The sequence below is a fragment of the Podarcis raffonei genome, chromosome 9 (genome assembly GCF_027172205.1).
Source record: "Podarcis raffonei isolate rPodRaf1 chromosome 9, rPodRaf1.pri, whole genome shotgun sequence".
NCBI lineage: Eukaryota > Metazoa > Chordata > Lepidosauria > Squamata > Lacertidae > Podarcis > Podarcis raffonei.
This window is the reverse complement of record NC_070610.1, coordinates 1,847,581-1,875,169: the sequence shown is the minus strand read 5'-3', so window position 1 is coordinate 1,875,169 and position 27,589 is coordinate 1,847,581. Positions and strand designations below refer to the sequence as shown.

The 27,589-nt window shown below is 44.1% G+C and overlaps 1 protein-coding gene and 1 long non-coding RNA gene across 2 annotated transcripts; both read right to left on the bottom strand.

Moving 5' to 3' along the window:
• Positions 1-388: 388 nt before the first annotated feature.
• On the bottom strand, positions 389-23,269 carry TSPAN3 (tetraspanin 3). Its single transcript, XM_053402683.1, has 7 exons — positions 23,165-23,269; positions 9,372-9,563; positions 8,889-8,963; positions 7,413-7,514; positions 6,670-6,822; positions 5,809-5,892; positions 389-1,299 (listed from the first exon to the last, which is right to left on the bottom strand). Exons 1-7 carry the CDS (start codon positions 23,225-23,227, stop codon positions 1,207-1,209), a joined length of 762 nt encoding a protein of 253 aa, XP_053258658.1. The 5' UTR covers positions 23,228-23,269; the 3' UTR covers positions 389-1,206.
• On the bottom strand, positions 16,385-17,437 carry LOC128420777 (uncharacterized). Its single transcript, XR_008332118.1, has 2 exons — positions 17,147-17,437; positions 16,385-16,494 (listed from the first exon to the last, which is right to left on the bottom strand). It is a non-coding gene; the product is annotated as an uncharacterized LOC128420777 (long non-coding RNA).
• Positions 23,270-27,589: the final 4,320 nt, after the last annotated feature.

Sequence of the window (27,589 nt, the reverse complement as noted above, 5' to 3'; positions counted from 1 at the left end):
TAGACCACAGCCTGTTTGCTGCAGCCAGATAGAGTGTTGTGTCGAACACCCCAAAAAGCACCACCAGTCTGTTACAAATGCTTAATTATGGTTACACATCAGAGATGAGGAGTTTCTTTCTGTCTATCCACAGCCACGTTCCCTCGGGGGAACCTGTCCAGGGGCCACATGCTGGTGCAGGATGTGGCTGAGGGGAGCACTGGGGGGGGACGGGGACCAGAGCACAAAGCAGAGCAGCCCACCCCTCTTCCCCAGAGGCTGCAGGGGGAGGGAGGTTTGAGCTGGCAGGATCCGGGGGGCTTTGGATATTATCCCCACAGGTACAAGTTGCCCCATCTTTTACATAAACGAAAAGCATAAATATCTTAAGAGTCAGGCATTGATAAAAAATAGTTAAGCATGATTTAGTTTGGAGAGGGATGTACAGACAATTTATTTAATCAGGTTTCCTATTTACATTTCACTTTCACATACTATTTTGCTACTCTATGATAACAATTCACTCAACACATCAACAGCCTTTTCATAGAAAAAATGAAATATTCATTATAGAACAGTAGTGCATACATTATACTCCTGAAAAGCCAGCCTGTACTTTAACACACTAAAAGTTTGGAAGATTTGTTCATTTGAATTTAAGGTCAAGAGATGCACTCGTGTGATTCTAAAATTTTGGTTAGTAGTCATGTTGTTGTGTTCTGGACTTGACGTAATGCTCAACAAACACTGGTGACAGGCAAGCAGCAAAAAGGGGGGTGGGGTGGGAAAGAAGGTGTTGCAAAATTAAGGTACCAGACTTCCCTCGTATAGACTTTGGCCAATTGCTCAGTGAAGATTGGAAGGACTCCACATACAAGAATCAAATCAGTACAACTTCTAGCAGTAACTTACCAAATTTACCTTTGGCTTTTGTGCCAAGCTGCTCTCTTCCCCTAGTTAATGGCCTCAAAATAGTGTTTACTTGGTTACTATGATGTCTAGATATGTGGAAAGCTGGCTAAGGTAGTAGGTGGGGGGGTCACAGTAATATGGAGGTACCAAGAGCCAAGCCTTTGCCCATCACCAGTGAATGTGCCTGTAGTCCCAGTTTATGAAAAATGGACTTTCACCCAGTCAAAGCCAGCAAAGGAACTGCTGCAGCTGACTCAGGCAAGCCACCTTCCGAAGTGGAGAAAATGGAGTTCAAGCTTAGGTTTGCAGCTTCTTCTATGCGTAGGTTCCTCCTGTGATGAGCAACTCGTAAGCAGGGTCCCGACTCCTCCTGCAGAGCACAATGCAGGCACAAAGCATACCCAGCAGCTGCAGAGAAGAGGAGAAGGAAACTGAGAACACAGGAGCATTATTTGTACCAGGTATTGGCTTTCTGAAAGCTGCCTAGACACCACACAGATGCAATTCAAGCCATTCTGTTTCAGGAGGGTATTGCCAGACCTCTCCCTTCAAGCTACTTTCCATTGTGCAATCCCTCATTTGTTCTGTGTTTCATTCAGAATCAGAAGTGCTTGCTATTTGCAACTCCCTTTAGCACCAGAGGTTTTAGGAATCAACCCACCATGGGGGCTGCCATGAGTTGAAGAGGAGGGGGGGTTCCACCTGGCACATGCAGGAGCCTGCACGCATATCTGGTTCTGGTACTCAGCAGGAACAGTTCAAATCTGTGGCTGTGACATATGCAGAACTTGGCACAGGCACACTAGGCATGTTTATCAATCACACAAGTGCCCTGACTCACAACAGGAGAAATGATATTCAGTGAGGCCTCATGGGGAAAAGCGCTGTCATTGGTTGCCATGTGTTTTCTGTAGGGAAAGTTCAAGAATAATAAATAATAATAGTAATAATAATACAGTGGTGCCCCGCAAGACGAAATTAATTCGTTCCGCGAGTTTTTTCTTCTTGCGAGTTTTTTGTCTTGCGAAGCACGGTTTCCCATAGGAATGCATTGAAAATCAATTAATGCGTTCCTATGGAGACCGCCTTCAGACCAGGTCCGGGGACAGTCTGTCCCCGGACCTCTTCTGAAGGCAGGCCGGGGGAGAACGGCAAGCTCCGGGGACAGAGGTGAAGGGGCAGCGCTCCTTCGCCTCTTTCCTCGAACCTCTTCTGTAGGCAGGCGGGGGGAGAACGGCTTTTCTTCAGAAGGCTGGCGGTAGGAAGAAAAGCCCTTCTCCCCCTACCGGATGACAAAAGAGCTGCGGGAAGTCTGGCGGGGGTCCAAGGGATTCCCTCACCGCCGCCCGCGTTTAAAAGGACTCTGGGGAAAGCAGCGAAGCGCACTGCTTTCCCCGAGCGCTTCTAAAGGCGGGCGGCGGTGAGGGAATCCTTTGGACCCCGCCGGACTTCAAAAGAGCATCGGGAAGTCCGGCGGGGGTCCAAGGGATTCCCTCCCAGCCCGCCCCGCTCCGCTGAAGTTTAGAGGGAGCCTGTGGGGAAAAACTCAAAAAAAAATTCGTTTTGCGAGAAAGGCCCATAGGAAAATTTGTCTTGCGAAGCGGCTAAAAAATCAGAAAACCCTTTCGTCTTGCGCGTTTTTCGTTTAGCGAGGCATTCGTCTTGCGGGGTACCACTGTAATACCTTTATTGTCAATGTACAACCTGTGTACAATGAAATTAACTGAGCCTCCCCCCCCCCATACACTCAATCTCCTTGCTCTCTGTGTGCTTGTCGTACAACACACCAACCCCGAAAGTCAGTTGCAGCATATTATTTTCCATTCAGCAGCCTAACAGCCCACGGATAGAAACTTTTTTTTAGCCTGTTGGTACGACTGATTATTCCCGCCAACCTAGCAGTTCGAAAGCACGTCAAAGTGCAAGTAGACAAATAGGTACCGCTCCGGCGGGAAGGTAAACGGCGTTTCCGTGCGCTGCTCTGGTTCGCCAGAAGCGGCTTAGTCATGCTGGCCACATGACCTGGAAGCTGTACGCCGGCTCCCTTGGCCAGTAAAGCGAGAGGAGCGCCGCAACCCCAGAGTCATCTGCAACTGGACTTAATGGTCAGGGGTCCCTTTACCTTTACAACTGATTATACTTCTATATCTCCTGCCCGAGGGCAGAAGATTATAGAGGTGCTGGCCGGGGTGTGAATCATCCCTGAGAATTTTTCTCGCTCTCCTAAGGCAACGATCCCTTGCGATATTGTCTAGCGGGCTCAGGGGACAGCCTATGCTATCATGTGCTGTGTTCACCACCCTCTATAAAGACTTTCTGCCTGTGGCTGTCAAGCCAACGTACCACACTGTGATATAATATGAGAGGACACTTTCTATTGTGGACCAGTAGGAGGTGGTCATCAATTGTTGTTTAACATTGTTCTTTCGCAAGAACCTGAGGAAATGGAGTCTCTGTTGGGCCTTCCTAACCACCTGAGTTATATTGTTTTTCCAAGTGAGGTCTTCACTAAGGCAAACTCCCAGGAATTTAAAGAAAGAGACTCTCTCCACACAACCCTCCGATATACAACGCGGCTAGTTCCCCTCTCTCCCTCCGAAAGTCCAACACCATCTCCTTTGTCTTGATAATATTTAGGTGCAAGTTATTCTCTAGGTACCATGTAGATACTTTTTGAACCTCCCTCTTGTACACTGATTCATCTCCATCTGACCAATTATGGTAGTATCATCTGCAAACTTAATGATTGCAGTGGATGGATCAGATGAAATACAGTCATATGTATACAACGATTACAGGTAGGGACTCAGCACACATCCCTGTGGGGTGCCAGTGCTGAGCTTCAGGGAGGTAGATGTAACAGGCCCAATCCTCACTGTTTTGTGTACAATCCCTCAGAAAGTCTTTAATCCAGTCACAGATGGTAGAAGAAAGGTCTAGTTCCATCAGCCTTTTGTTAAGAATGGATGGTATTAAAAGCCGAGCTATAATCAATAAACAACATTGTAACATAATTCCCTGGTCTCTCCAGATGACTCGCCGCAAGGTGAAAGGCTGTAGCTATGGCATCATCTGTTGACCTGTTTCTCCTATTGGTGAACTGATGTTTATCAAAATCCAGTGGAAAACATGTCCTAAGGTGTTGAAGGACCAATCTCTCGAAGCATTTCATCACTACAGGTGTCAATGCAATAGGTCTGTAGTCATTTAGGCAGTTAGTTGCTGTTTTCTTTGGGACTGAGACAATGGTGGCTGCTTTCAAACATGATGGAACACAAGCCGTTTGCAGAGAGATGTTAAAAATCCTTGTCAAGACCCCTGCTAGTGAATCGGCACAGTTTTTTACCACTATCCACAGCACCCCATCTGGACCAGCAGCTTTGCTGGGATTCACCGCCCTCATTGCAGCTTTTACTTGATGGTCATACAGAATAAGTGGCTGAGAGTTTGTAGGCTGGCAGGCAGGAGCTATGACACCTGATCTTTTTACCTCATAGCGAGCAAAGATGTTCAGCTCCTCTGCTAAGAAATCATCAGCCTTAACAGTGTTCCTCATATTGCCTTTGTAGTTGGTTAGATGCTGCAGTCCCTGCCACACTTGTTTTGCGTTGTTATCAGCTAGGCAATTCTCCACCCTAAGCTTATATTGTTGTTTTGCCGCCTTAATGCCTTTCCTGAGCTTTGTTCTTGCCCCTCTGTATATATCTATGTTCCCTGCCTTGAAGGCAGTATCCCGAGCTTTCAGGAGTGACCTTACTTCAGCAGTCATCCAGGGTTTGCAGTTCCCATAGACTCTGATGCACCTCTCTGTTGTTACATTATCGGTGCACATTTTAATATAAGAAAGTACAGCATCTGTGTATCTGTGCAGATCTTGATGTTCAAACACACTCAAGTATTTAGTAGTGTTTGGCACCCTGACTACAGCTTTTATAAAATCTGAGAATTTCACTGGAGATCAGTTTCCTCTCAAACATAACATGCTAAAATGGTACATCTAAAATTATCGCAAAGAGGGTAAGGGTCCAAACTTCTGATTTGTGTTGATGCCTTTTCAGCATGAACCACCACCAGGTAAATTGGACTCAAGGAAAGTGCTTATCTGGTTGATAAGCCAGATTCAAAATTCTCCCTCTGGGTCATCTGAACGTGTGGGCGGAGCTGCTCACTTGTCAATTACCTGATGTCAGGTAACTCTTCCTTTGCAGCCCAGCTTGAACTGAAGCAGAGGCTGCAAAGAAAAATCTTTGAAAGAATATCTCTTGCAAAGGAAAAATGAAGACTCGGCAATGAAGACTTGGTGTGGTCCCGATTCTCCCTGTTCCCACACCTGGTGTCAGATGGATGTGGTTTAATGAAAACCAGGCCACATGGGAAGGCCTTGGGGGTGGAGAATCAACTGCAAACACCCTTTCCCTGCCTAGCTTCTTGGAACAGCTTGTGATGGGCAAGGACATAGGTGAGAGAATAATCCTTCTGGCATCTTACTCCCCGCCCCACCAGGGATGGGACTGTGCCAACAGGCAAAGCCTCTTTGCTTGCCGGCATACTTCAATCTGTTCCGGAACTGGATGTTTAACCATCCAGTTTTAGGAAGGGCACATTGCATAGTCCCATGTGTAATATCACTTTTGTCAATACTTCAGGACTAGTTGTTCTGTGCAGATGTTTGTGTGCTTAGTTCAACACACTGTTTAACCAGTCTTTGAAGAAACAGTGTGTTGGCAATTCCAGAAATGCCCATATTGAGATGAGGCCATTTAAGAACCATCATGTATGGAGACAGAATGATATTTGAGGGTTTTTTTGCCTGGTAAACCTGGTCAGAACAATACAGAGAAAATGGGAAAGCTTTGTAAAAATCTCTGTAGGAGATGGAGAACACACACATCAAAAGTTATATATTTTAAGTCTTACCTGGATGGCAGCAAATGCCAGAGCTGCCCAAATAACATACATCATGATCTCTTGTAGTTTCTTTACAACCAAAGCCTCGCATCCCTTAAGGAAAAAGAACAAGCCAGTGGTGCTGTTAGCGGTAGTATTTCTCTTCTAAAATGCTTATGCTACATTCTGGGACACCCCTCTCCTCAATCCAAACCCTTTGCCGTCTGTTAGATTTATGAAGCTTAGTAAACTGCAGATTGTGTGTACTGCTCTCTCTGCCCTCCAGTGTCCTCTGCACTCTTGCCAGGCAAAAGGGAACCCTTGGCTGTTCTAAGCATTAACCAGAAAGGCAAGAAACAAACAGCTGTCCTCAAGCCCTTGCTTACAGTTGCTGCCTTAGAAGAGGGCTGAGATGCACTGCCTGCAACAGCAAGTCTTGGCACTTGCGCTTCTCCACGGAACCCTTTTAAGGATGGCGCTGCTGGTGTCATCCTTTTCTACACTGTGATAACCTGGGTTTTATAACATTTTGTTTTAGCGTATGAGGACTCACATACAAATCACTTGGGTGAAAACACAGTGCAAAACCCTTACAGAAGTGTTATCACATACCTGAATTTTCCAAGAGAAAAGAAAAAGATGCATATGGGGGGGGGGTTCATAGGTTATAATGGAACCATAGGTCCCAATTAAGGTATTTGCTAGCCAATATGTAATAGTCAGCAGGCTATGGCAGACAAAATCTGAGACCATTTAGGTTCAGAGCCACCTTTGCCTTGCTGGCTGGATGGCCTTGCATCAGGTCCGCCCGCGCACTCCCAGCCTAGCCTACCTCACAGAGTGGCTCCTTTTCCTTGCAAATTTTGCAGCTTAAGCAAAAGAGCTATTCACCTCGGCATAAAGGTCTGTGGGGTGAGTCAAACTTCCTGTGCAATTGCTGCTGGTGGCTTTACAGCAGCTGAGAGGGACACTGTTGTTTTTCGTTTCTTTGAACCAGTTTGTGGTCTCCCAGTCACTGTAGTTGTGGATCCCACAGCAGCGCAGCTACAAAGAAGGAGAGAAAGGGTGAAAAATTCCCTCAGTGAATCAAATTGTGCTCACTAAAAAGGGATACATATTTAGCAAAGCATAAAGGTCTGTGGAGCGAGGCAGCATGTCCCAGGATTCCTCTGCTTACTTCATAAAGAAAGACTCCTATCTCAAAAGATGAGCAGCAATTGGGTATCTTCCAACTAACATACTTCAGCACATAAAGCATGTGTGAACAATACACCAGCACCCTTCTACGTGAGCAACATCATGCACAGAGTGCCTCCAGCTGCTTCCAGGCCAGAGACTTAGGCCAGTTCTCACTGAGGCGGTAAGCCTGGGCTTCCCCAGATCAGGCTACAGGCAGGAGCTTGTGATGAAATGCTGCTCCACACTCAAAATTTCCTTCTGCACAGAAAGCAAAGTGCCTGCAAGAACTAAAACAGAAGACCCTTCTGACAGCATCCTCCCTAGCATTGTTGGGAAGGGAAAAGAGGAATACTATCTTATAGAAAGCAACAAGCCAGGAGCTGTAAATGTGGACTTCTTCCCTTTTCAGGAAGCAGTACAGTGCTTGCCTTGACAGTGTTTACATTGGCTCTCACCTGCCTCTGCACATAATCAATGGCACGGCTCGCAGCATCCGGGTTAGTTCCATTATACGTGTCGTACACCTTCTTAATACTGTGATCGACTTCAGCCTCCACCTATTAAAACAAACAAGTGCAAGTTCTTTTCTAAAGTTATCCCATTTAGAGGCCTGCTGAGCCCCCACTCCCTCTATGAGTCTATTGATCAGTGTGTACAGTTATAGTTCCCTGATGCATCGCTTAGGGGGCCCTCACCTTCTGAAGCAAGGCAGGTGGTGACTTTGGGCTTTTCTCACTCACAAGACGGCTATTGCCATAGGAAGAGCAAGGCTGCTGTACCTTGAATGCAACACCCAAGCTGGAAGCAACTGTATTTGCTTGTATTGCTCTGACTCACCATTTGGAAATGGTGGCCTCTACCAGGCTTGCCCAACCTGGGTCTGATCAGATGCTTTGAACTACAACTCTGACCATCCTGGTCCATTGAGCCATGCTGGCGGGGGGCTGAATGGAATTCAAAACAGCTGGAGGGCAAAGGCTTCAAGCTGATTGGCTTGGCTGGTTCTCACTACTTGGTCAAAGCCTGATCTAAGTGGGGCCCCCAAATGGGGCAAAGATGGGTTGAAGACTAATGGATGGGGTGAAGGCATACAGCAGCCTTCTAGTGCGGAAGCTGGTATGCCTGCAACCCTCGTGCATTTTCTGGTCTCCTTCGCTTCTACCCTCCCTCAATCAAGGGAAAAGCTTTGGGAAATTTTTAAAACTGAAATCTACTTATCAACTGAGGTGGTCCCTTTCAACTGAACAATTCCATGATTTTATGATTTACTTAAAAGCATTTATAAACACTTAATATTGAAAAAAATTCTAAGTGGTGTAGAATAACAAACAATACCAGTAAACAAAAATGCAACTGAAAACTCACAAAACAACAGTACACAAACATATTAAACAGTAAGCATCTGACCATAAAAAAACTGGAGAGACCAGTAAGAGTTTGAGGCCCCGCAACAAGCAACAAATGATGTACGATGTTAAAAAACACATTTTAATACTGTACATTTGTTTAAAATTCATCCAGCTCTTTGAAATTAGTGAAATTTCTGTGGGTCTAGTTCAGTGTTAACCCTAGGGTTTTTGTTTTTAGAAATTTCTACAAAGGCAGAATAGAATGCCATAAGAACAGCAGCTGGGCATACAGTAGTAACTTCCTGGATAGCTCAGCAGGTTAGAGCGTGGTACTGATAACGCTAAGGTTGAAGGATTCTGTTAGCTACAGTCATCCAAATTCTTTGCTTACTACCTTATTTTTCTCTAGCTTTTTATCTCTTTGAAATTTTAAAATACTTTTCTTAGCATGTGCCCACTTTATTTTTACATCTATAATTCCATTCCAATAGCCTCCAGCAATTTTATTTATCAGAAATACAATGCTACAGAATCCTAAGCACAGTTAACCACAATACTTAGCACTTAAGAAGAGACAACTACCTTTGCTCTGTAGATATAGCCCAGAACAACCACCACAACTTCAGTGATAAAAACCAACAGAAGGATGATCACAAACTGCAAGAAAAAACATATTATGTTGGCAACTTACAGTTTTGTGAAGATATAACTATGCTATTTATAGGTTACACCCAGATAATCTAATAAAGTCCTTCGGTAATGGTGAATGCACTCAATACCCATTGTGTTAAAGAGCCTCAACTCTACCGGTAATTTGAGGAAGCAAACACACCATTTCAAAAACATCAAAATGGTCAAGTTCAGCATACAGCTTCTTTAGACAAGGTACACTAAGCTTAGGAAGCTGACTCTGCATTCCAAATGGTGCATTTCAAGAAGCAATTATTTTATGAAAAAGACAGGTAGCATTTACAGCAACTATTAGGCTCCAAAACACACTGGCAGTTCTGAGGAAATGCTTGCCAGTGTGTCAAACAGAAAACCCTTTCCAAACATCAGACTTACTGTAGCGAGTCCACAGCGGCTTTCCCGGATCGTGGCACAACAGCCAATCAAACCAATGATAAAGAGAAGTGTCCCCACTGCTATGATAACCACTGCAGGGATGAGTGTATAAACATCTTCAAAGAAGTGATCGTAGTCATCGTATGTGATGAAGACATAGGCTCCCACGTAGCACAAGATGCCAGCTGCTGCCTGCAAAAAAAAGGGAGGTAAGATCAGAATTCCTTTTAGCCTAACACTTGGGTTGTGTGTATTTGTGCAAACACACACAGGTTTTCAGGCTTCTGCTCAACAAATATACAAATATTTTATGGGGTGATTTCTTTACAGGTTATGCTGTAGCTCAGTAATACCAAACTAAATGCAGCATTATGCAAATCTATGGTTGCAATCATAACCACTTAGTACAAGCTACTGGTTAAGCATGAACTTCAGCATGAGATGCTATTAATTGCCTCACACACAAAGCTTCTACTAAGGATTGAGGTGCTAAGCATTACATCCCTGACAATTAACGACCTACTTTCTAGCAGATGAGAAATGCACCAACTCCTTCCCCTCTCAACTTGAGGAACTGATATTCCTCAATCCCAGAAACCAGAAAAGCTACGTTATATATTATTCATGGCGACTGCACCGAAGGTCATTGCCAATTTAAGCCCCATTGCCCAAACCCAGCAAACTTCCAACTCAAGCTGCTGATTGTGCTAATAGCGCAAAATTATTTCCACTTCCAACTGTTGAAACGTTCAGGGTGGGGGGGCCACTAGGTGGCTCATCGGAAGATGGCTGACAATAACATCTCTCCGACCCACACGAGGTAATTTGGAGCCTATGATGGGGGTAATTAGCCTCCTTAACCCCCCCAGGATTGTGGGGGGGGACGGCCCTTGCCTGCTGTGCCCTATACCACCCCCGAATTTGTGGGGGTGGGGGCACTAGGCACAAAGCCCTCCTGTGGGATTCCGGCACTCCTCAATGCTGTCTCTGATCCGCGCCTCTAGTTGCAAGAATCTTCAAAAGAAACAATTTGGACGAGATAAATTGCACATACTTCAAGGAAAAAGGGGGAGTAAAGACTGCTGACAGAAGAGATCTCTGATAACAAGGCAAGAATAAAATATGAGAAGATACGTCAAGATATGGTATGGCAAACGACTGAGGGGGGAGGGGGGGAAAAACCTTCCTTTCCTTTTTTATGTGATTAAACAAGAATCCCCTCCCCTAATGAGTCAGAAATGTCGCTTTAAGGACTTAAGCTGTGGATTTAAGGCTGTGTGGAGATAAACTTTCAAACCAAAGCAAGGTTTCAAGACGAAGCTGGAAAGTTAAGAGTTTTGGAATGACGTAGTTAAAAATGCCGTTGCCATTTTGGGAGGCACTGTTGGAGCTCTTGTGTCTGGGAGGAGAAAGAGAGAAATAGAGCTGTTTACATATTGTGGATTAACTCCTCAGTGGGACTTAATAGTGACAAATGCCTAATTTATGATGGAAAGAGCGATGTTATCTACGAAGGAGATATATGGAAACCATCTGGACTTAGACTGGAAGAATGGGAAATTCACACAGGATTATTATATTTGCTTATCGGCTTGAGGAGACTAACAGAAGAGATCGTAAAAGAAAAAGAGAAATTATATGAACAAGATATGATGTGGAAACACCAAGATAAGACTGGATAGAATTATGAACTTTGTCTGGACTGATTGGGACTGATTTGGACATTAACGCAGTAATAAGAAGATGATTTGAATCCCCCTTTGGATCTTGAAGTATGGGTTCCCCCAACAAAATTTAAAAATTTGGCTTTGTAATTTGGAATTTATGTGATGTGATTTAATTTGATGTGATTGGCCAGTTAATAAAAATTATTTTAAAAAAAAGAAGAAACGTTCAGGGTGGCAGGAGAGGATATATTGTTTATTAACATCCTTGCTAACTTGCGCTAGCAAGTTCCTTTACACAGCAGAAAACTTGTTGCAAACTTGTGTGAGTTTCTTGACAATACGCAATTCGATCTGGCCTGTCCAGATTGAAATGTGTTCTAATATTTTCCTGGTAAAACCCCTTGAATCCCTCCTAAAAGAATAAAGACACCAGTGTCTTATTCATAATTAACAAAAAGAAAGTTTACTCACGATCAGGCAAAGCACAGTGTGATCCCTGAAGGCAGGCTTTAGGCTTAAAGTTACAAACTTATACTAACAGGTTTATCCCATGAGGGTTGACCTAGTGACTGCAGTTAGCAGTCCGGCAGTTCACAGGACGAAAGGAAGATGGAAAAGAGAGAGGTGGCTGCATGACTTGGCCTTTTCTCGGGTCTGGAAAGGTCACACCCACCTACTAGTTGCATGAAAAGAAGGATGCTCCAGGCCAGGAGGAACAGGAAGTTTCAACTGGCTGGACCAAACATTCCCTTGCATGTCCACTCTGGCAAAACAAGGAATGTTGTATTTGACTGCTCCCAGTGGATTACATCCCACACCAACACCAGCAGCATTAATGCTGGTGAATGTTTTTCTAACCTCCATACACATAAAGAGGTGTTCTCACATAGCCTCAGTAGAGTGGGTTAAGTTCCATAAATCAATTTGCACAGGATCACACCATAGGTCCCAAGTCTGATCCTACATGGGATATTCATCAAGCAGTTAACATTCTTCAGGACATGTGCTAGAAAAACTCCATTATATCTGCTGCTTTCAATTTACAGCACTAGAGCTGTCACCTGCAACGTCTGGCTTCAGTGTAAGCAACTTTGCCGGATGTCTCCAAATCTATGTTCTTGGGGACAACTAGGATTGTCTACCTGAAAGGAGTGTTAGAAACAGGGAGAGAACAGCTATTTGCCACATGGCTCCTGGAACCTAGGCTATGGCCACAAAAAACATAAGTGGCTAATTGCCTTTTCTTCACAGTTCAGCAACACTTTATATTTGTTTTTTTGAAATGCATGAACTAATTCACAATTCACATCAGTGACACACTTTTAATATCACATGTTTAAAAGCAATTCTTAATTGGACACCACAAACGTAAATGGGGCTCAGACCCTGTAAAAATGGCCAAAACCGTAAGTCATTTGAATAATTAATATTTACAAATACCAACATATGTGTGTGTATAGATAAATATTTAGATATCTAATATGTGCCCTTTTACCCTAGCCTTAATAATCTCCCTCTCCCTCTCTCTCTCTCTCTCTCTCTCTCTCTCTCTCTCTCTCACACACACACACACACACACACACACAGCTTTAGCCATTGAGGTCCCCATCCATGCACACTTTACTTGGAAGGAAACCCCACTGAACTGTAGGGATTTACTTTCAAGTAGAAGGCAGCCTCCAGATCAGGATTGGAAACAACCCTTTTCTTTTTCCAAATGGTTCCCAAATTGCTTCTTTTGTTTCTTATAAATTGTATTTATTGTATTACAGTTTGAATTCCATAAAATTATACAGTGTACCTCGGGTTACATACGCTTCAGGTTACAGACTCCGCTAACCCAGAAATATTACTTCGGGTTAAGAACTTTGCTTCAGGATGCAGCGCAGCGGCAGCAGGAAGCCCCATTAGCTAAAGTGGTGCTTCAGGTTAAGAACAGTTTCAGGTTAAGAACAGACCTCCAGAATGAATTAAGTACTTAACCTGAGGTACCACTGTACTCCTCTCCCCCTCCCTTCTTTTTTGTCTTGGGCTCCCTGATCCATTAGCATCTGTGCCTGGTTTTGTGAATATTTTTGGAGTGCTTTTATTGGCTGCCTTTTCATTTTCAATTGATTACGACTTTTGGGTGTGTGATTCATTCCCTCTGCCTCAGGGATGTCCTGATGAATCTGACCCAAAGGGTGCATCGACTCCCCCCTCCTTTTTCATAGCAACCAGCACTTCTGGGACACTCAGAAAATGAAGGAACCAGCTCTCCCCTCCTGTCTAATATTCAGAGGTTCCATTTGGCCATCATAGTTAATAGTTACTGATGTATCCATGCTTCTTTAATGTGCTCCTAAAACCCCCCTACATAAACCAGCCTATTCTGTGGCACATTCTATGGCAGCATATGCCACAGGTTATTAAGCAATGCATAAAGAGCCTATAATTGCCTGTGGTTCTCCGAAGTCTAGCAAGTGTTTTAAGAAGAAGCCTAGGTTACAGTCGCAACAACACAATGTCTAGGAACTCTTTTTTAAAAAAATAAATAAAACAAGATCACAGAGCTGAAAATGAATTGTGAATATTGCCAGTACAATAAAAATTTTAAAGCGTAATGTGCTGTTTTCCCACTTTTTTGCTGCTGTTTTGATTCCCTTGGGTTATTTCAGGTGTGGCCTTTTGAAAAATGGAAGCAAACAACCATTCCAAAATCATACTGAACTTAATGAAAGTTTAGCAAAAGTAGCTACTCCTGTCCAGTCTTCTCCGATAAAGAAAACAATGCCCGACCTGAAGAATTTGGAGCAAATGATTCAGCAGAGGAAACACAGCCCAGAATAACTAAGGAGATACTACAAGAATACTTGGCTAGTTTAGATGTATTCAAGTCTCCAGGGCCAGATGAACTGCATCCAAGAGTATTAAAAGAACTGGCAGATGTGATCTCAGAACCACTGGCAGTCATCTTTGAGAATTCCTGGAGAACAGGCGAAGTCCCAGCAGACTGGAGGAGGGCAAATGTTGTCCCTATTTTCAAAAAGGGGGAAAGAGAGGACCCAAATAATTACCGCCCAGTCAGTCTGACATCAATACCAGGGAAGATTCTGGAGCAGGTCATTAAACAAACAGTCTGTGAGCACCTAGAAAGGAATGCTGTGATCACCAATAGTCAGCATGGATTTCTGAAAAATAAGTCATGTCAGACTAACCTGATCTCGTTTTTGGCAGAATTACAAGCCTGGTAGATGAAGGGAACGCAGTGGATGTAGCCTACCTTGATTTCAGCAAGGCATTTGACAAGATGCCCCATGATATTCTTGTAAAGAAGCTGGTAAAATGCGGTCTTGACTATGCTACCACTCAGTGGATTTGTAACTGGCTGACTGACCGAACCCAAAGGGTGCTCATCAATGGTTCCTCTTCATCCTGGAGAAGAGTGACTAGTGGGGTGCCACAGGGTTCTGTCTTGGGCCCGGTCTTATTCAACATCTTTATCAACGACTTGGATGATGGACTCAAGGGCATCCTGATCAAATTTGCAGATGACACCAAACTGGGAGGGGTGGCTAACACCCCAGAGGACAGGATCACACTTCAAAACGACCTTGACAGATTAGAGAACTGGGCCAAAACAAACAAGATGAATTTTAACAGGGAGAAATGTAAAGTATTGCACTTGGGCAAAAAAAAATGAGAGGCACAAATACAAGATGGGTGACACCCGGCTTGAGAGCAGTACATGTGAAAAGGATCTAGGAGTCTTGGTTGACCACAAAGTTGACATGAGCCAACAGTGTGACGCGGCAGCTAAAAAAACCAATGCAATTCTGGGCTGCATCAATAGGAGTATAGCATCTAGATCAAGGGAAGTAATAGTGCCACTGTATTCTGCTCTGGTCAGACCTCACCTGGAGTACTGTGTCCAGTTCTGGGCACCACAGTTCAAGAAGGACCCTGACAAACTGGAACGTGTCCAGAGGAGGGCAACCAAAATGGTCAAAGGCCTGGAAACGATGCCTTATGAGGAACGGCTAAGGGAGCTGGGCATGTTTAGCCTGGAGAAGAGGAGGTTAAGGGGTGATATGGTAGCCATGTTCAAATATATAAAAGGATGTCACATAGAGGAGGGAGAAAGGTTGTTTTCTGCTGCTCCAGAGAAGCGGACACGGAGCAATGGATCCAAACTACAAGAAAGAAGATTCCACCTAAACATTAGGAAGAACTTCCTGACAGTAAGAGCTGTTTGACAGTGGAATTTGCTGCCAAGGAGTGTGGTGGAGTCTCCTTCTTTGGAGGTCTTTAAGCAGAGGCTTGACAACCATATGTCAGGAGTGCTCTGATGGTGTTTCCTGCTTGGCAGGGGGTTGGACTCGATGGCCCTTGTGGTCTCTTCCAACTCTATGATTCTATGATTCTAACATCAGGAGCAGAAATAAGCAACAAGCGACTAGGCTTATCAAATATCGTACACCACTTTTAAAAAAATAAATACTGTAAAATCCATTCAAATCTGTTTTAGAATAGTTGACACAATCTCTTATAATACTGTTTGGCTGGGCTCTATTTCCTAATACAAACTTCAAATAACTTTTAAGTTTCCTTGGCAGCTGCTCATGCCCCCAAGGAAGAACAGCAGCAATAGCAGCCACACACCCAAGGCATTCATTTATTTAATTCAGACATGCTTACCTAGCTTTTTTAATCCAACGGGTTCACAAGTTACGTTTACAACTGAAGTGAAGCAAAACAGCCAGCAAAACTACCAAATAAACAAGTATCAATAAAACCAGGACCACAAAACAGCAGCAGCAAAGCACCTTGTTGTTGATAAAAAAACCAAGGTAAAGAAAGTCATTTTAACCCAGTGCTAACAGCTAACATGTGAAAAGGAAGGGTGCCAGACAAGCCTTTCTGAGGAAGAAATTCTAAAGATGGGAACCAACCCATAATACAATTGAAAGGAAAGGTCGCTTCTTATGGGAAGAGTATTTATTGGATTCATGGACTATATAACTCCCAACCACAAAACAGGCAGCTAATTGACTGGTGTTCCAACCCTACATTGAGCTACCTGCCAAAGCCCCACCACAGCTATTTTAGATTGGGTCCATACATGGCTATCAAAGTTGTTTAACAAATGCCACAGTCATAATGCCAGTAAAGTATGCGTTTGACTCAAGTTAATGCAACTGTGGAATGTCTGTAGAAATCATTTCGAACGCATTTATTTTTTTAAATCAGTATGGCAAAATCAGTGTCACACCACGTTGTTCTGCTCTGTCCCACACCAGCTTAAAGAAACACATAATCACACTGGCCAGAAATCAGGGAAACTTCCGAATGAGGCATCCAAACCTGCAGAATTAAAGGGCTTTTATTTAAAGAAAAAAAGCAATACCTGTTCCAAGTAGAGCAGATGTTAGAAACAAAGTTGTCACACACATTTGGGGAGTCTTTCATGTTATCTCCTAAGAAGTCAAACGGCAATCTGAAGTCAATTAAAATACCACAATATATTATTTCCAATATCTCTGAAATACAATGGTACCTCTGGTTCCAAACTTAATTCGTTCTGGAGGTCCGCTCTTAACCTGAAACCCGTTCTTAACCTGAGGTACCACTTTAGCTAATGGGGCCTCCTGCTGCCAACCGATTTCTGTTCTCATCCTGGGGCAAAGTTCTTAACCTGAGGTACTACTTCTGGGTTAGCGAAGTCTGTAACCCGAAGTGTTTGTAACCCGAGGTACCACTGTACCACCATTCCTTTTTATTGTTACCAATCATAGGCTATGGCTTGAGCAAAGGTATCTACTTTCTCCCATTCACAGAAAACTCAATGTCCCTGAACTACCAGGAGAGAACTTGATCTCTGCACTCATCGCCCAGAAACACTCATCCATCCATCAAACCTGATCACAGTTATTAATGGTTCTTCAAGGGTAACAATGTTAAGTGTGTTTGCATGAGGAAATCCCAAGCGAGTGTTTAGCTGCACCTTCATTAAACATGCAGGGATTCAGTTGCCAGTACAAATACTTGTGTCCATGGAGATTCCCTTAAGTATCTGAAAGAGAGGCCTGCTTCTAGATTGACTGTGCAGAAGGAAAAGAAAGGGCTCACCAGGAGATCACGGAACCATTTGTAAGACAGCTGCAAAACTTGCAGAGCACACAGGGTCTATCCCAGCACAGCATTTCTGCTCTTCAGAAAAAATGCATGCACAGCATCACTGAAACACAGTTGTGTTAGAGAGAACACAAGGATATTGTCATGCTTTTTAATTTTAAACTTACAAATCAAGTAGGTAATGAAGGTGGCTGCAGTCTACGAATGTTTGCTTCATTTATGCCACTGTAGCACAAGTCTGACATCTTGTTTTATTGAGATCTCTAATAATGGGGTCCCATTAGCTGCATTTACACAAGGAAACACTGGAGTGGACATAGCCTCCGTGAAGGGGGAGGGGGAGGATGGTGCTAACATTAATCTTTCAATGTTTTAAGGGATTCTCAAATTGTGGATATTAAAAGGAAGGTCTGCAAAATGCATTAACATTTACATAGTTATTTTGCCATGGTAATTGTGGCATCTCAGGTATGCCCAACCTTTAATGTATCAAGATTTTGAAGACTCAACTGTACAGGCAGTCCTGCAAAAAACGGTATCTTGTGAAAGGAGTGTTCATAAGCATGTTGCTGGAGAGGTGCTATTCAAAAATAATTAGGTTGCAATCCCAATTCCATATGCCTGAAAGTAAGCCCTTTTGATTGCAGTAGGATCTATTTCTGTGTATAAATGGTTAGGATTGTGCTGTTAGGCCTGTTCTTCCAAGAATTTTGATATAATAGACTATTAATTTTGATATAATAGTACTGTGGCTGCAGTACTTGCTGAAAATGAAACAACGTATTTGGCACAGAGAGGGGGAGGAGAGAGATTGAAATTGTGTGTTTGTGTGTGTGTTTGTCTACACTCATACACCCCAGTATTTACAAATACTTATGGGTGGCCACTATTGCTGAGGCTGAACCCCATTTATTTTTGTGGTGTCCAATTAACAATTGCTATTAAATTACTATTACAAATGTGATATTACAAATGTGTCACTGATGTGAACTGTGTATAGTGGTACCTCGGGTTAAGTGCTTAATTCCTTCTGGAGGTCTGTTCTTAACCTGAAACTGTTCTTAACCTGAAGCACCACTTTAGCTAATGGGGCCTCCTGCTGCTGCCGCGCCGCCAGAGCACAATTTCTGTTCTCATCCTGAAGCAAAGTTCTTAACCCGAGGTACTATTTCTGGGTTAGCGGAGTCTGTAACCTGAAGCGTATGCAACCCGAGGTACCACTGTATTAGTTCACGTGTTTTTTTAAAAAAAGATTACTGTAATTGGTAAAATGTGTGACTGAATTGTAAAATATATTAACGTCAACAATATACAAAAAGCATTTTTTGCTTTGTAATCTTAAAGGGGAAAAAGGTGACTAGACATTTCAGTGTTGCGCCTGTAACGTAGATTTAAGGGGCATCTGGTCAATAGAGCTGCTGACCACTGATGGTTCGTGGAAAGCAGTTTGGGAATGCCTGTTGTAGGCACTGCAACCACTGATGCAGCCTGGGCTTCAAATTATGTCCACACATGTACACTGAATACATTTCTCATCATATAAAGGTTGTCAATACTAAGAAACAAGCCCCATTCTCATCTCTTGACTGAAATCCAGTTCAAAACTACAGCAGTTGTTGTTTTGTAAAAAGCATCACAAAACAGAAATGCCCTGCTGGAACATTGTCCAGCGTGCCATTTCCACTAATAAGTCAACCAGGTGTCATAGGAAGGATATAAAGGCAAAAGCCCTCTTCTGCAATTATGTCCCAAGAACTGGTATTCAGAGTCATACAGTCTCTGACCCAAGATTACCAGAATCAGATGGAACAGGTATCATTTGCAAATGCATTTTGCCCTTTAAAGAACTGCTTTCTCCACAGAGGAGCCGCAAAAAAAATGTAGCTGGTCAAGGGAGCCAGGAACTCAAAAAGGCTGAAAACCTCTGGCTTAGTATTGAAAAAACTCCCAATGAGTGGCAAGAGGAAATGGGGGGGGGGGGGGAAGAATGGGAAAGAAAGGTAAGCAGGACAACAAAAGCCTCATTCTCTTCTGAGAGTGGTATCTGAAGAAGTGTGCATGCACACGAAAGCTCATACCAATAACTAACTTAGTTGGTCTTTAAGGTGCTACTGGAAGGAAAAAAATTTTTTTGTTCTCATTCTCTTCTGTCCACTTTGTAACCTGAGCTGGCTCTTCAGCACTACCAGCTTCCTTGATGTGTGTAAGAACAATGCAGCCCACAGCAAGCTTCTTCCAAGATGAAGTTACATGCAGTTCAAGGCTGCCATGAAAGAAAAGGTGCCCAGCAAGATCCCAAGAGAAACAGCATGCTCCAGGTCAACAGAAACTGATGCACATCTAAGCAACTGTGAGCCACTTGTTCTGCCTTAGGAGCTCACTGCTCTCAAATGGTGTTCACATTACACTAGTCCAGTTTTGAAGAGGAGGAGAGAACATTAGCTGTAGTTCTCAAGTTTCAAACTTAGTAATAATTCATAGGCTCAGGTACTAATCAATCTTATTTGGTGCACCTTTGCAGCACTACGCTGAACCCAGACAGGAGCCAAGCTAAACTAGTATACACGCAAAGCTATTAAGGAATGTGCTGCAATTGTTCTGTACAACGCAACACCTTTGAGAGCTGTATGGTAGAAAAGCTGCCAAGAAAACAATTTTTTTAAATCTGCAGAGAACTTCCAACTGTCTGTTCTGTAATGCTCTGGTGTGTTTTTACATTTCTTAAATCAAATTTGTTAAATAGCAAGATCTTAATAGCTACACATATTAAACCATGGTGAGATAGATATAAAACATCTAAGGATGCACTGGTTGACCAAGGGTTAGGGGAGTAAATGTGTCCCTATTCTGTACTAAATGTGCCCCTGTGAAAATTTAATAAGAACATACAAAGCAGGGTATCTAGCTAGTCCAGCGTCCTCTTTGTCAGAGAGGCCAACCACAAACTGGGCATGAAGGCGGTTGCCCTTTCTTACTTTTGCCCACCCATCCTCTGGCAAACTGTATCCTGCACACCTGCATCTAAACAAGGGGGTTCCATTTGCCTCCAGTACAGAAAGTGCTCTCTTCCTCCACTCATTTGTCAAATCGCCTTCTAAAGCCATCCCATCATGCTGTGGTAATAAATTCCATATGAATTGTGGGAAGTGTTTTCTATTGTCTTTAGTAACCAAACTCTACTGCCTATTAATTTGACAAGCTCCAATTCTTGTATATAAAAGAGGCACCATCTCCAGTTAAAATAGCAGATGAATTTGCTAATTTCCCCTAGCCTGTGATGAAAAAAACCTAGCATGTTTCCACTGTCATTTTTCAGACTACAGTAGTTTCTCCTAGTTGCAGAGAAAAATGGATCTGAATACCAGAAACCCTCCTGAAATATACAGTGACTTTTTTGTCAATATCGGAGCTGCTACTCCAAGGCAGCTCAGGCCCACCTATGCCTCCGCCTCCCCAGAGTCTTAGAATTACCTATCGACAACAGCTTTAACTCAAATGTTTTTACACAACAACAGGTAGTTTGAAATGCAACATTTCCCACTAGCTCTAAATTGATACAGGCCAAGTTATTTGTATCTTTCGCTTACAGATTTTCTGAAATTCCCAGAGAACTGAACAATGCACCTAGCTCAGCAGCAATATTGCCTTCAGAGCAACACTAACTTGGAAACAATGGATGAGCCATCCCTTCTCATCTCAGCGCAAAAGAAAAGCTGACCACCGTATAATAGTGTCCACTGTATCCCATACATCTTTCAAAATCCTGCCTTCTAGAGAAGCACATTGCTCGGCACTAAGCACACAATGGTCTGGTTGAAATCTTTTATAAGGCACTGTTTTTAAAAAGCCTTGCATTTGCCTCAGTGTTCGAAACCAACCAGGCACCTTTGGCGACCCAGGAAAGCTCCCTTGGAACCAAGCGGAGATTTCCTGCTGCAAGGTTTCTGCGGCTGAGCATCTGGCATTCCCTTCCCAGAAAGCCTTTTTACATGCTGAAGAGACTCCATTGTGAACACAATTGGCTAAGTGTGTGTGTGACACATACATATATACACACACCACCCTAGTATTTACAAATACTTATGGTGGACCACTATTGCTGAGGCTGAGCCCCATTTATGTTTGCGACGTCCAATTAAGAATTGCTCTTAAAAATGTGATATTAACAATGTGTCACTGATATGAATTGTGTTCAGGTGTTTCAAAAACATTGAAAGTGCTCCCACATCTGGGGGGGGGGGATGGCAACTAGCCATTCTATTTTTGCCCCTGTAACCCAGGTTCCAGGAGGCAAATAGCTTTTCTGTTCCAGTTTCTAACACTGGTTTGCTTACTTTTCTAGTCTTTAAATTATAGCTTGGTTTATTTTGACTTTTTTACTTGTATTTCTTTAATTCTACTTTTCCCTTGTATACAAAATCACCTCTATGATCTAAAAACAGCTGTGGCACAAATGTTTCCGTCTGCAACTATATTTCTGCTGCTGCAAACTACTGTACCCTAATCTTATCTGGGACGTTTGATGAAGAAGGATCATTGCCCAGTGGCAGGGCACCCAATTTTCATGCAGAGCGTCCCAGATTCAATCCCTGGCATCTCCAGGTAAGGCCAGGAGAGAGAGAGTGAGTGTGTGTGTATATTCGTACAAATAGCACAATATTTTTTTCCTTTGAACTGGAAAATTTTCTGATGTCCTAACTAGAGTGTGATCTAACGTAGCATGATTATTTTACTTTTATTTGGTAAACAAAACTAAAAACTTTGAAACTGCCTAATGTTGTATTTTTTTATTGGCATCTGTTCATACTGCCATACCAAAACAAGTAGAAGAAAATCAGGAAAAACTTACTGAGAGCTGCCAAAGAAACATGCCACATAACACTGAAAGGACTAGAAGTGGGTAACAACTGAACTGTAGAAGTACTATTTATAGCTATGTTATTTTTGCTTATTAATATAGTATTACCGCATTCCAGAGCCTTTTTTTCAAACAGCTGGCATAATGAATCTGACATTACAGTAATTTGCTTGGCAGGGGGTTGGACTCGATGGCCCTTGTGGTCTCTTTCAACTCTATGATTCTATGATTCTATGATTCTATGAACTCCAGCCCACTGGCGCTTGAAGGTTATACTGTACATGCCATCATGTTCTTCAATTGTATTCCCTTAAGTTAGGTTATGCTGATCTCATGTCTTCCTTCCCATCTCTCCATTTTCTAGAGGTATTTTTTCCCCTAAACTGCTGCTCTACTAACCTGCACACATCACCTTAATATTGACAACAGCCCCCTCCCCCCCAAAAGTCTGAGCTCAGCTGGATATAAATTTAAATGAGGGGGAATAAAAATTTGGCACAAACCATTTATGTAAACAGAACACCGGGCCAGTCTTGAAAATTGTGCACACTTTGTGCCCGACCTAATCCTAAATGCCAGCCCTGCCAGCCCCGCCCATTGTCCTAGTTTGGGGCAGACCCATTCCCACTCTCTCCTGCAGTCGCCAAGAAGAGCGCCGGCTTGCATCTTCCCTTCTCCCACCTATGGCGAAGGATGAAGTGGGGAAGCGAACGGGGCGGGACCTCAGCCGGGTCCACACAAGCCTCTTCCTCCGGCCCCCGGCGAGCGAGGCTGAGGCGGCCTTGGATTTCCCCCTAACCCAACCACTCTTCCAAGGAGCGAAAGCGGTGGGGAGAGAATTTGAGGCCCAGCGAATCCCTCCCAGCCCCGGAGGGCAGGACGCGGCGGAGGGAAGGGGCTGTCCCGGGCGGCTCTTCCAGGGCCCGCCTTTCCCGGCCCGCTCTTCCCAACCGGTCGCCCCTGGCGGGATGAGGCGCCTCCGTCTCCCGCGACCGGAGCCCGGGCGAGAAAGAGCCGCGTCCCCCGGGGATCCCTCGCCATTCAGGCCTGGGCGGGTCTGCCCCGCGTGTGCAGCGTCCACACGTGTAGTTTATATGCGTGTCTGAACAGGGCGGGGAGCGGGAGGGGCCCTCCCCCCTCGCGCGGCGCCTCACCCAGAAGATGAGGTTGAGGAAGACGAGGACGGTCTTGGAGGACGTGATCCCGCACTGCCCCATGGCCGGCGTCTCCTCCGCCTCCGCCGCCGCCTCTTCTTCCTCGGCGCTCCCTCCGCCGCCCTGCGCCACGTGGCTCCGCCCCTTTGTGACGCCATGGCGGCGGCGAGGAGGGCGAGGCTCGCCGAGGCTTAAGATGGCGCCGCCCGCGTCACGTGATGCCGGGGGAGGCGCTCAGCGGCGGAAGGGCCTCTAAGATGGCCGCCGGCCTGCAAGGCGTCTGCGCACGCGCGTCCCGGCCGGAGGAAGGCCTTCGCTGGCCTGATCCTGTCTCGCCCCGGCCTCCCCGCTGGGCAGAAGCATCTCTGGCCGCCTTCCGCCTGCGTTGTCTTCCCCGAGGGGTCGCCCTGCACCCCCTGCACCCTCGGTGGTGGCGCCCGCCCTGGGGAGCGTCAAGGAAAGAAACAACTAGCTGACGTTTAGAAGGCATCGGAAGGCAGCCCTCTTGAGGACTGATGTTTTATTGGGTTTTTAATATTCTGTTGGGAGCCGCCCAGAGGGGCTGGGAAACCCAGCCAGATGGGCGGGGCACAAATAAATATTATTATTATTATTATTATTACGGGCAACGTCCTGACACTTGCAGCCCAGCTATTGATTGACAGGTCAAGTTCAATTACATGGGACCTGTGGAAGTTTCCATGGGGAAGTGTTTTGCTTTCGGGTGTTTTTTTAGGTCCTGTTTCTTGCAGAGGCCTTTATGGAATGCCTCCAAAGTCATACCAAACTCATTCTCTCATTCTCTTCCTGATGTGGCAAAAAACCGACAAAAGGCACACACTGTCTAGTCACAGGAGGGAGGTCTGCTTAGGGTTGGGGAAGCCCCTAGGTGTACAGAATAACAAAAAAGCTTTAGGCAAGATGCTGAGGCCACAGGAGCTGCAGGGGAGAAAATGGTATTTCTGTGCAATGGAGTATCCTGGAAAAGGGTATGACTGGCTGGCTGCCCTATACAGGAGTGGTCCATACTGCAACATTTTGATGTAGGTAGGCACCACTTGTATTTCCTGAACACATGTCTACCAATTTGTGCCTAAAGCAAGGGTGAAATCGTAATGTCTGCAACTAATGCATGTAGTTTGTGATGAGCCTTTTTGCTCATTGTCTAGCATGGGTCAGCAAACTTTTTCAGCAGGTGGCTGGTCCACTGTCCATCAGACCTAGTGGGGGTCTGGACTATATTTTTTTGGGGGGAATGAACGAATTCCTATGCCCCACAAATAACCCAGAAATGCATTTTAAATAAAAGCACACATTCTACTCATAAAAACACAATAATTCCCGGACCATCCGCGGGCTGGATTTAGAAGGCGATTGGGCCGGATCCGGCCCCCGGGCCTTAGTTTGCCTACCCATGGTCTAGCATCTCTGAGCCCCAAGAGTATCCCCAACCCGCTTTTGGATTAACTGACCTGGTGGGGTTTACCATCTTAGAACTTCTTATCCCATCAACTCACTAGCCCATTAATCTAAACTAGCCCCAAATGAACAGGGTTAGAAATACCTAAAAAATTCCCCATCTCAATCAAGTTTGCTGTTTCTGGTTAGCTTTGTCCCAGATTATCTTGGGCAGACTAAATATAGGCACAGTCAGGAACTGATTTGGTCTTTCTGCTGCTCTGCCTCATTTTTCTTGGCTTAGAAGGGTTCAAACTCGTACTGTGGTTCACCACAAAAACAAGGTCGATTAAAAAGGGGAACAGCAGGATGATAAATAGTGCTTGTGAAGTTCATTTTAAAAAAGAAGTTGTTCAAGTTTCTCCGGCCCATAAAGGAACTAACTCCAGTTTTTCTTTTTACAAAACTAGCTAGTTCAGCTGGGGTTCATCCTTAGCCATCCCTCCCCCCCTCCCCCCGGGTTCAGAATGTTATAAGCTGTTGTGCCAAAGTACAGGATCCAAGTGTTATTCAGGGCCACACAAGTAATGCAGTGTAAGATGTCTGACAGAGAGTGACAATTTCCCCATAACTGTATTCTACTAAAAAGAAGTTTTGCCCTCCTTAATTTGTGCTAGCCCCACAGCTGTTAAAGGTGTAAGGCATCACATCCTTTCTTGTACCTGTTTTCACTGCAAGCTGCTTCTGTTGGAAGAGAGTCAGTCTCTTCAGCAAGGAAGATAAAGGAAATGCCTCAGATTCCCTCCAATTGCTTAGCAATAGTGATTAAATGACTGAGCAGCCTCAGCAACAGCAGTGTCTCTGTATCTGCTTAATAAGACTTGGAATGCTGTCTTCATATTTTGCTTTCTAATTTTCTTCATAGGTGTCCAACTGACATTAAAAAAGAAAGAAGATGAAACACGAAAGTGCAGGAATGGACGTGAAGATGAAATCATTCAAAGTTCTACCCCAAAATGAACTTAATTCACCTTCAGTTTACCTGGCAACTCTGGGAACTACTCTCAGAAGTAGTTCGAGAGTTTTGAACTGGTTCAGTTAGGTGCCACAATGGAGCAGGCTCTCTGATTCTTGGGGATCGCAATGTGTCCATTCTGTTATAAGCTGATGACCTAGTTTTGTTTTCTGTGAACAAAATTGGACTTTGCAGGTCCCAATAATATCAGTAGCCTGCTCCTGAGTAACTTGGAGCAGAGTTTTCAGGGAGGAGGTCCCTGTTTTGTGGAACAGCAGTATTCCTGTTGAGATACGGTGGTTAGGCACTCTCTGTACTTACTGGAAACTGGGCCATGATGCCAGCCAAGAACACACATCCATTATCACAGCCTGTTATTCTATTTCATCCCCTCAAATCAAGGACAACAATTCAGGGCTTCACTACCTTGAGATGCTGGCTTTTCTGCAATTACGTTGAGCCCTTGTTGAACTTAGGTTTCAACAGATGCCCTCAGCATATTGGTTGGAATAGCACACATGGAATGGCATTTTTGGATGTAACCAGGTTGCAGATGCACTGCTTGTAGATTTGCCCTTTACATATGGTGTCCAGAGAAATTTTTAAATTCTCTATTGGTTCTTAAATTGATCCTCCCAGGAAGTGATAGTTGAATTCTTAGCCAATAAATACACATCTGGTAGCCATATTTGCTCTGGCACCTAAGAAGCTTCATTCCAGTTATGTTAATGCTTTGTAATTTTCAATTTTTATGCTGTAAATGTGTGATTTTAGAGGAATGTTTTGCTTTTGATCCTCTTTGTTCATTGTGAAGGACTTTGGTGATATACAATAAATTGAAATGAATGATATTGTTATCTGTGAAATATTGCTCTGCACAGCTTTCTGTGAAATATATAATGTGTTTTTGGATGTTTTCAGAAATGCTTCCTTGTTGGGAAATAATCGTTTGACTATTTTAGGATGCAATGGTTTGTAAACAGATAAAGAACGATGCTAGGAAAGTTACACAACAGAGGCTTGTGTGGCTGTTTCTTGCCTGTGGATTTGAAGACTGATTCATTGAATAGCTGCCTCGTGACCTACTTTTCTAAGAGAGCCTGCAAATACTGAGCCGAGGAATTGCGACTCTGGTGCCTGCCAGGAACATTATTCACAGGATCAAAATGGAATTTTGGACTGGTGACTCAGAGCTTCAGTGGGAAGCATGGGAGCCAACTGCTAGGGGCTGAGGTCCCTCCCCCCCCCCATAAAATATTGGAGGGGGCCAGCATCCCACCCCCACGTTGATGGGCATTGCCATTAAAATGGTGTGGGTGGGTGCTGTCATGTGATCAATTATGTGGGCTGGAGCTCACCTGCCCCCCCCCCCATTTTAGTCAAGGTGGAATCCCTGCTTGGAAGGGGTTACAGCCGAGGTTTGCTACTATTTGTGTAACTGGAGAAGTACATTTCTTTTGAGAGTTCCTCATCTTGTTTTATATTGTGTCTGGTTAGTGAGCCAGGATTTGGGGATAGCTCATTCACTTACAGCCCTGGGATGTTGGGCTCTCATGAGCATGGCCAGTGGTCAGGGATGGCATGTGAGAATGCATTTCCTTAATGTGTCTGCTGCTAAATGAATCTTCACTCCAGTGAAGAACAAACTATGCTTTTCTCCCCTAAAAAAAGCTATTGGTTTGGTCATGCACTGTCTTAATCAATTGATTGAAACTCCTTTGATTAACTGACATTTTAAAAATCAGATGGCAGTTCTAGTAATAAGTAAAACTTGAGTAGCTCATTTGGGAACAAACATGAAGTAAATAGCAGTAATTTCTTAAATTTCTCTCTCTGATTTCCTGCATCACGTGATTTTTGACCAGATGTAATTTACATTCCTTTCCAGCTTTCTGATTTTATTTATTTAAAGTATTTTTACCCTAATCTTCAGCCAAAAAAGAGGCTCCCAGAGCAGCTTACAAAGATCAGTAAAAAGGTAGGCCCTGTCTCAGGCTTACAATCCAGAAGAC

Bases quoted from the DNA above. Each gene is read 5' to 3' on its own strand.
- TSPAN3 (XM_053402683.1), bottom strand. From the start codon at position 23,227: ATGGGGCAGTGCGGGATCACGTCCTCCAAGACCGTCCTCGTCTTCCTC. The intron at 9,564-23,164 runs GTGAGGCGCCGC...TTTTTTTTGCAG, and splicing joins TCCTCAACCTCATCTTCTGG to GCAGCAGCTGGCATCTTGTG. The intron at 5,893-6,669 runs GTGAATAGCTCT...TTTTTCCTTAAG, and splicing joins CCACAGACCTTTATGCCGAG to GGATGCGAGGCTTTGGTTGT.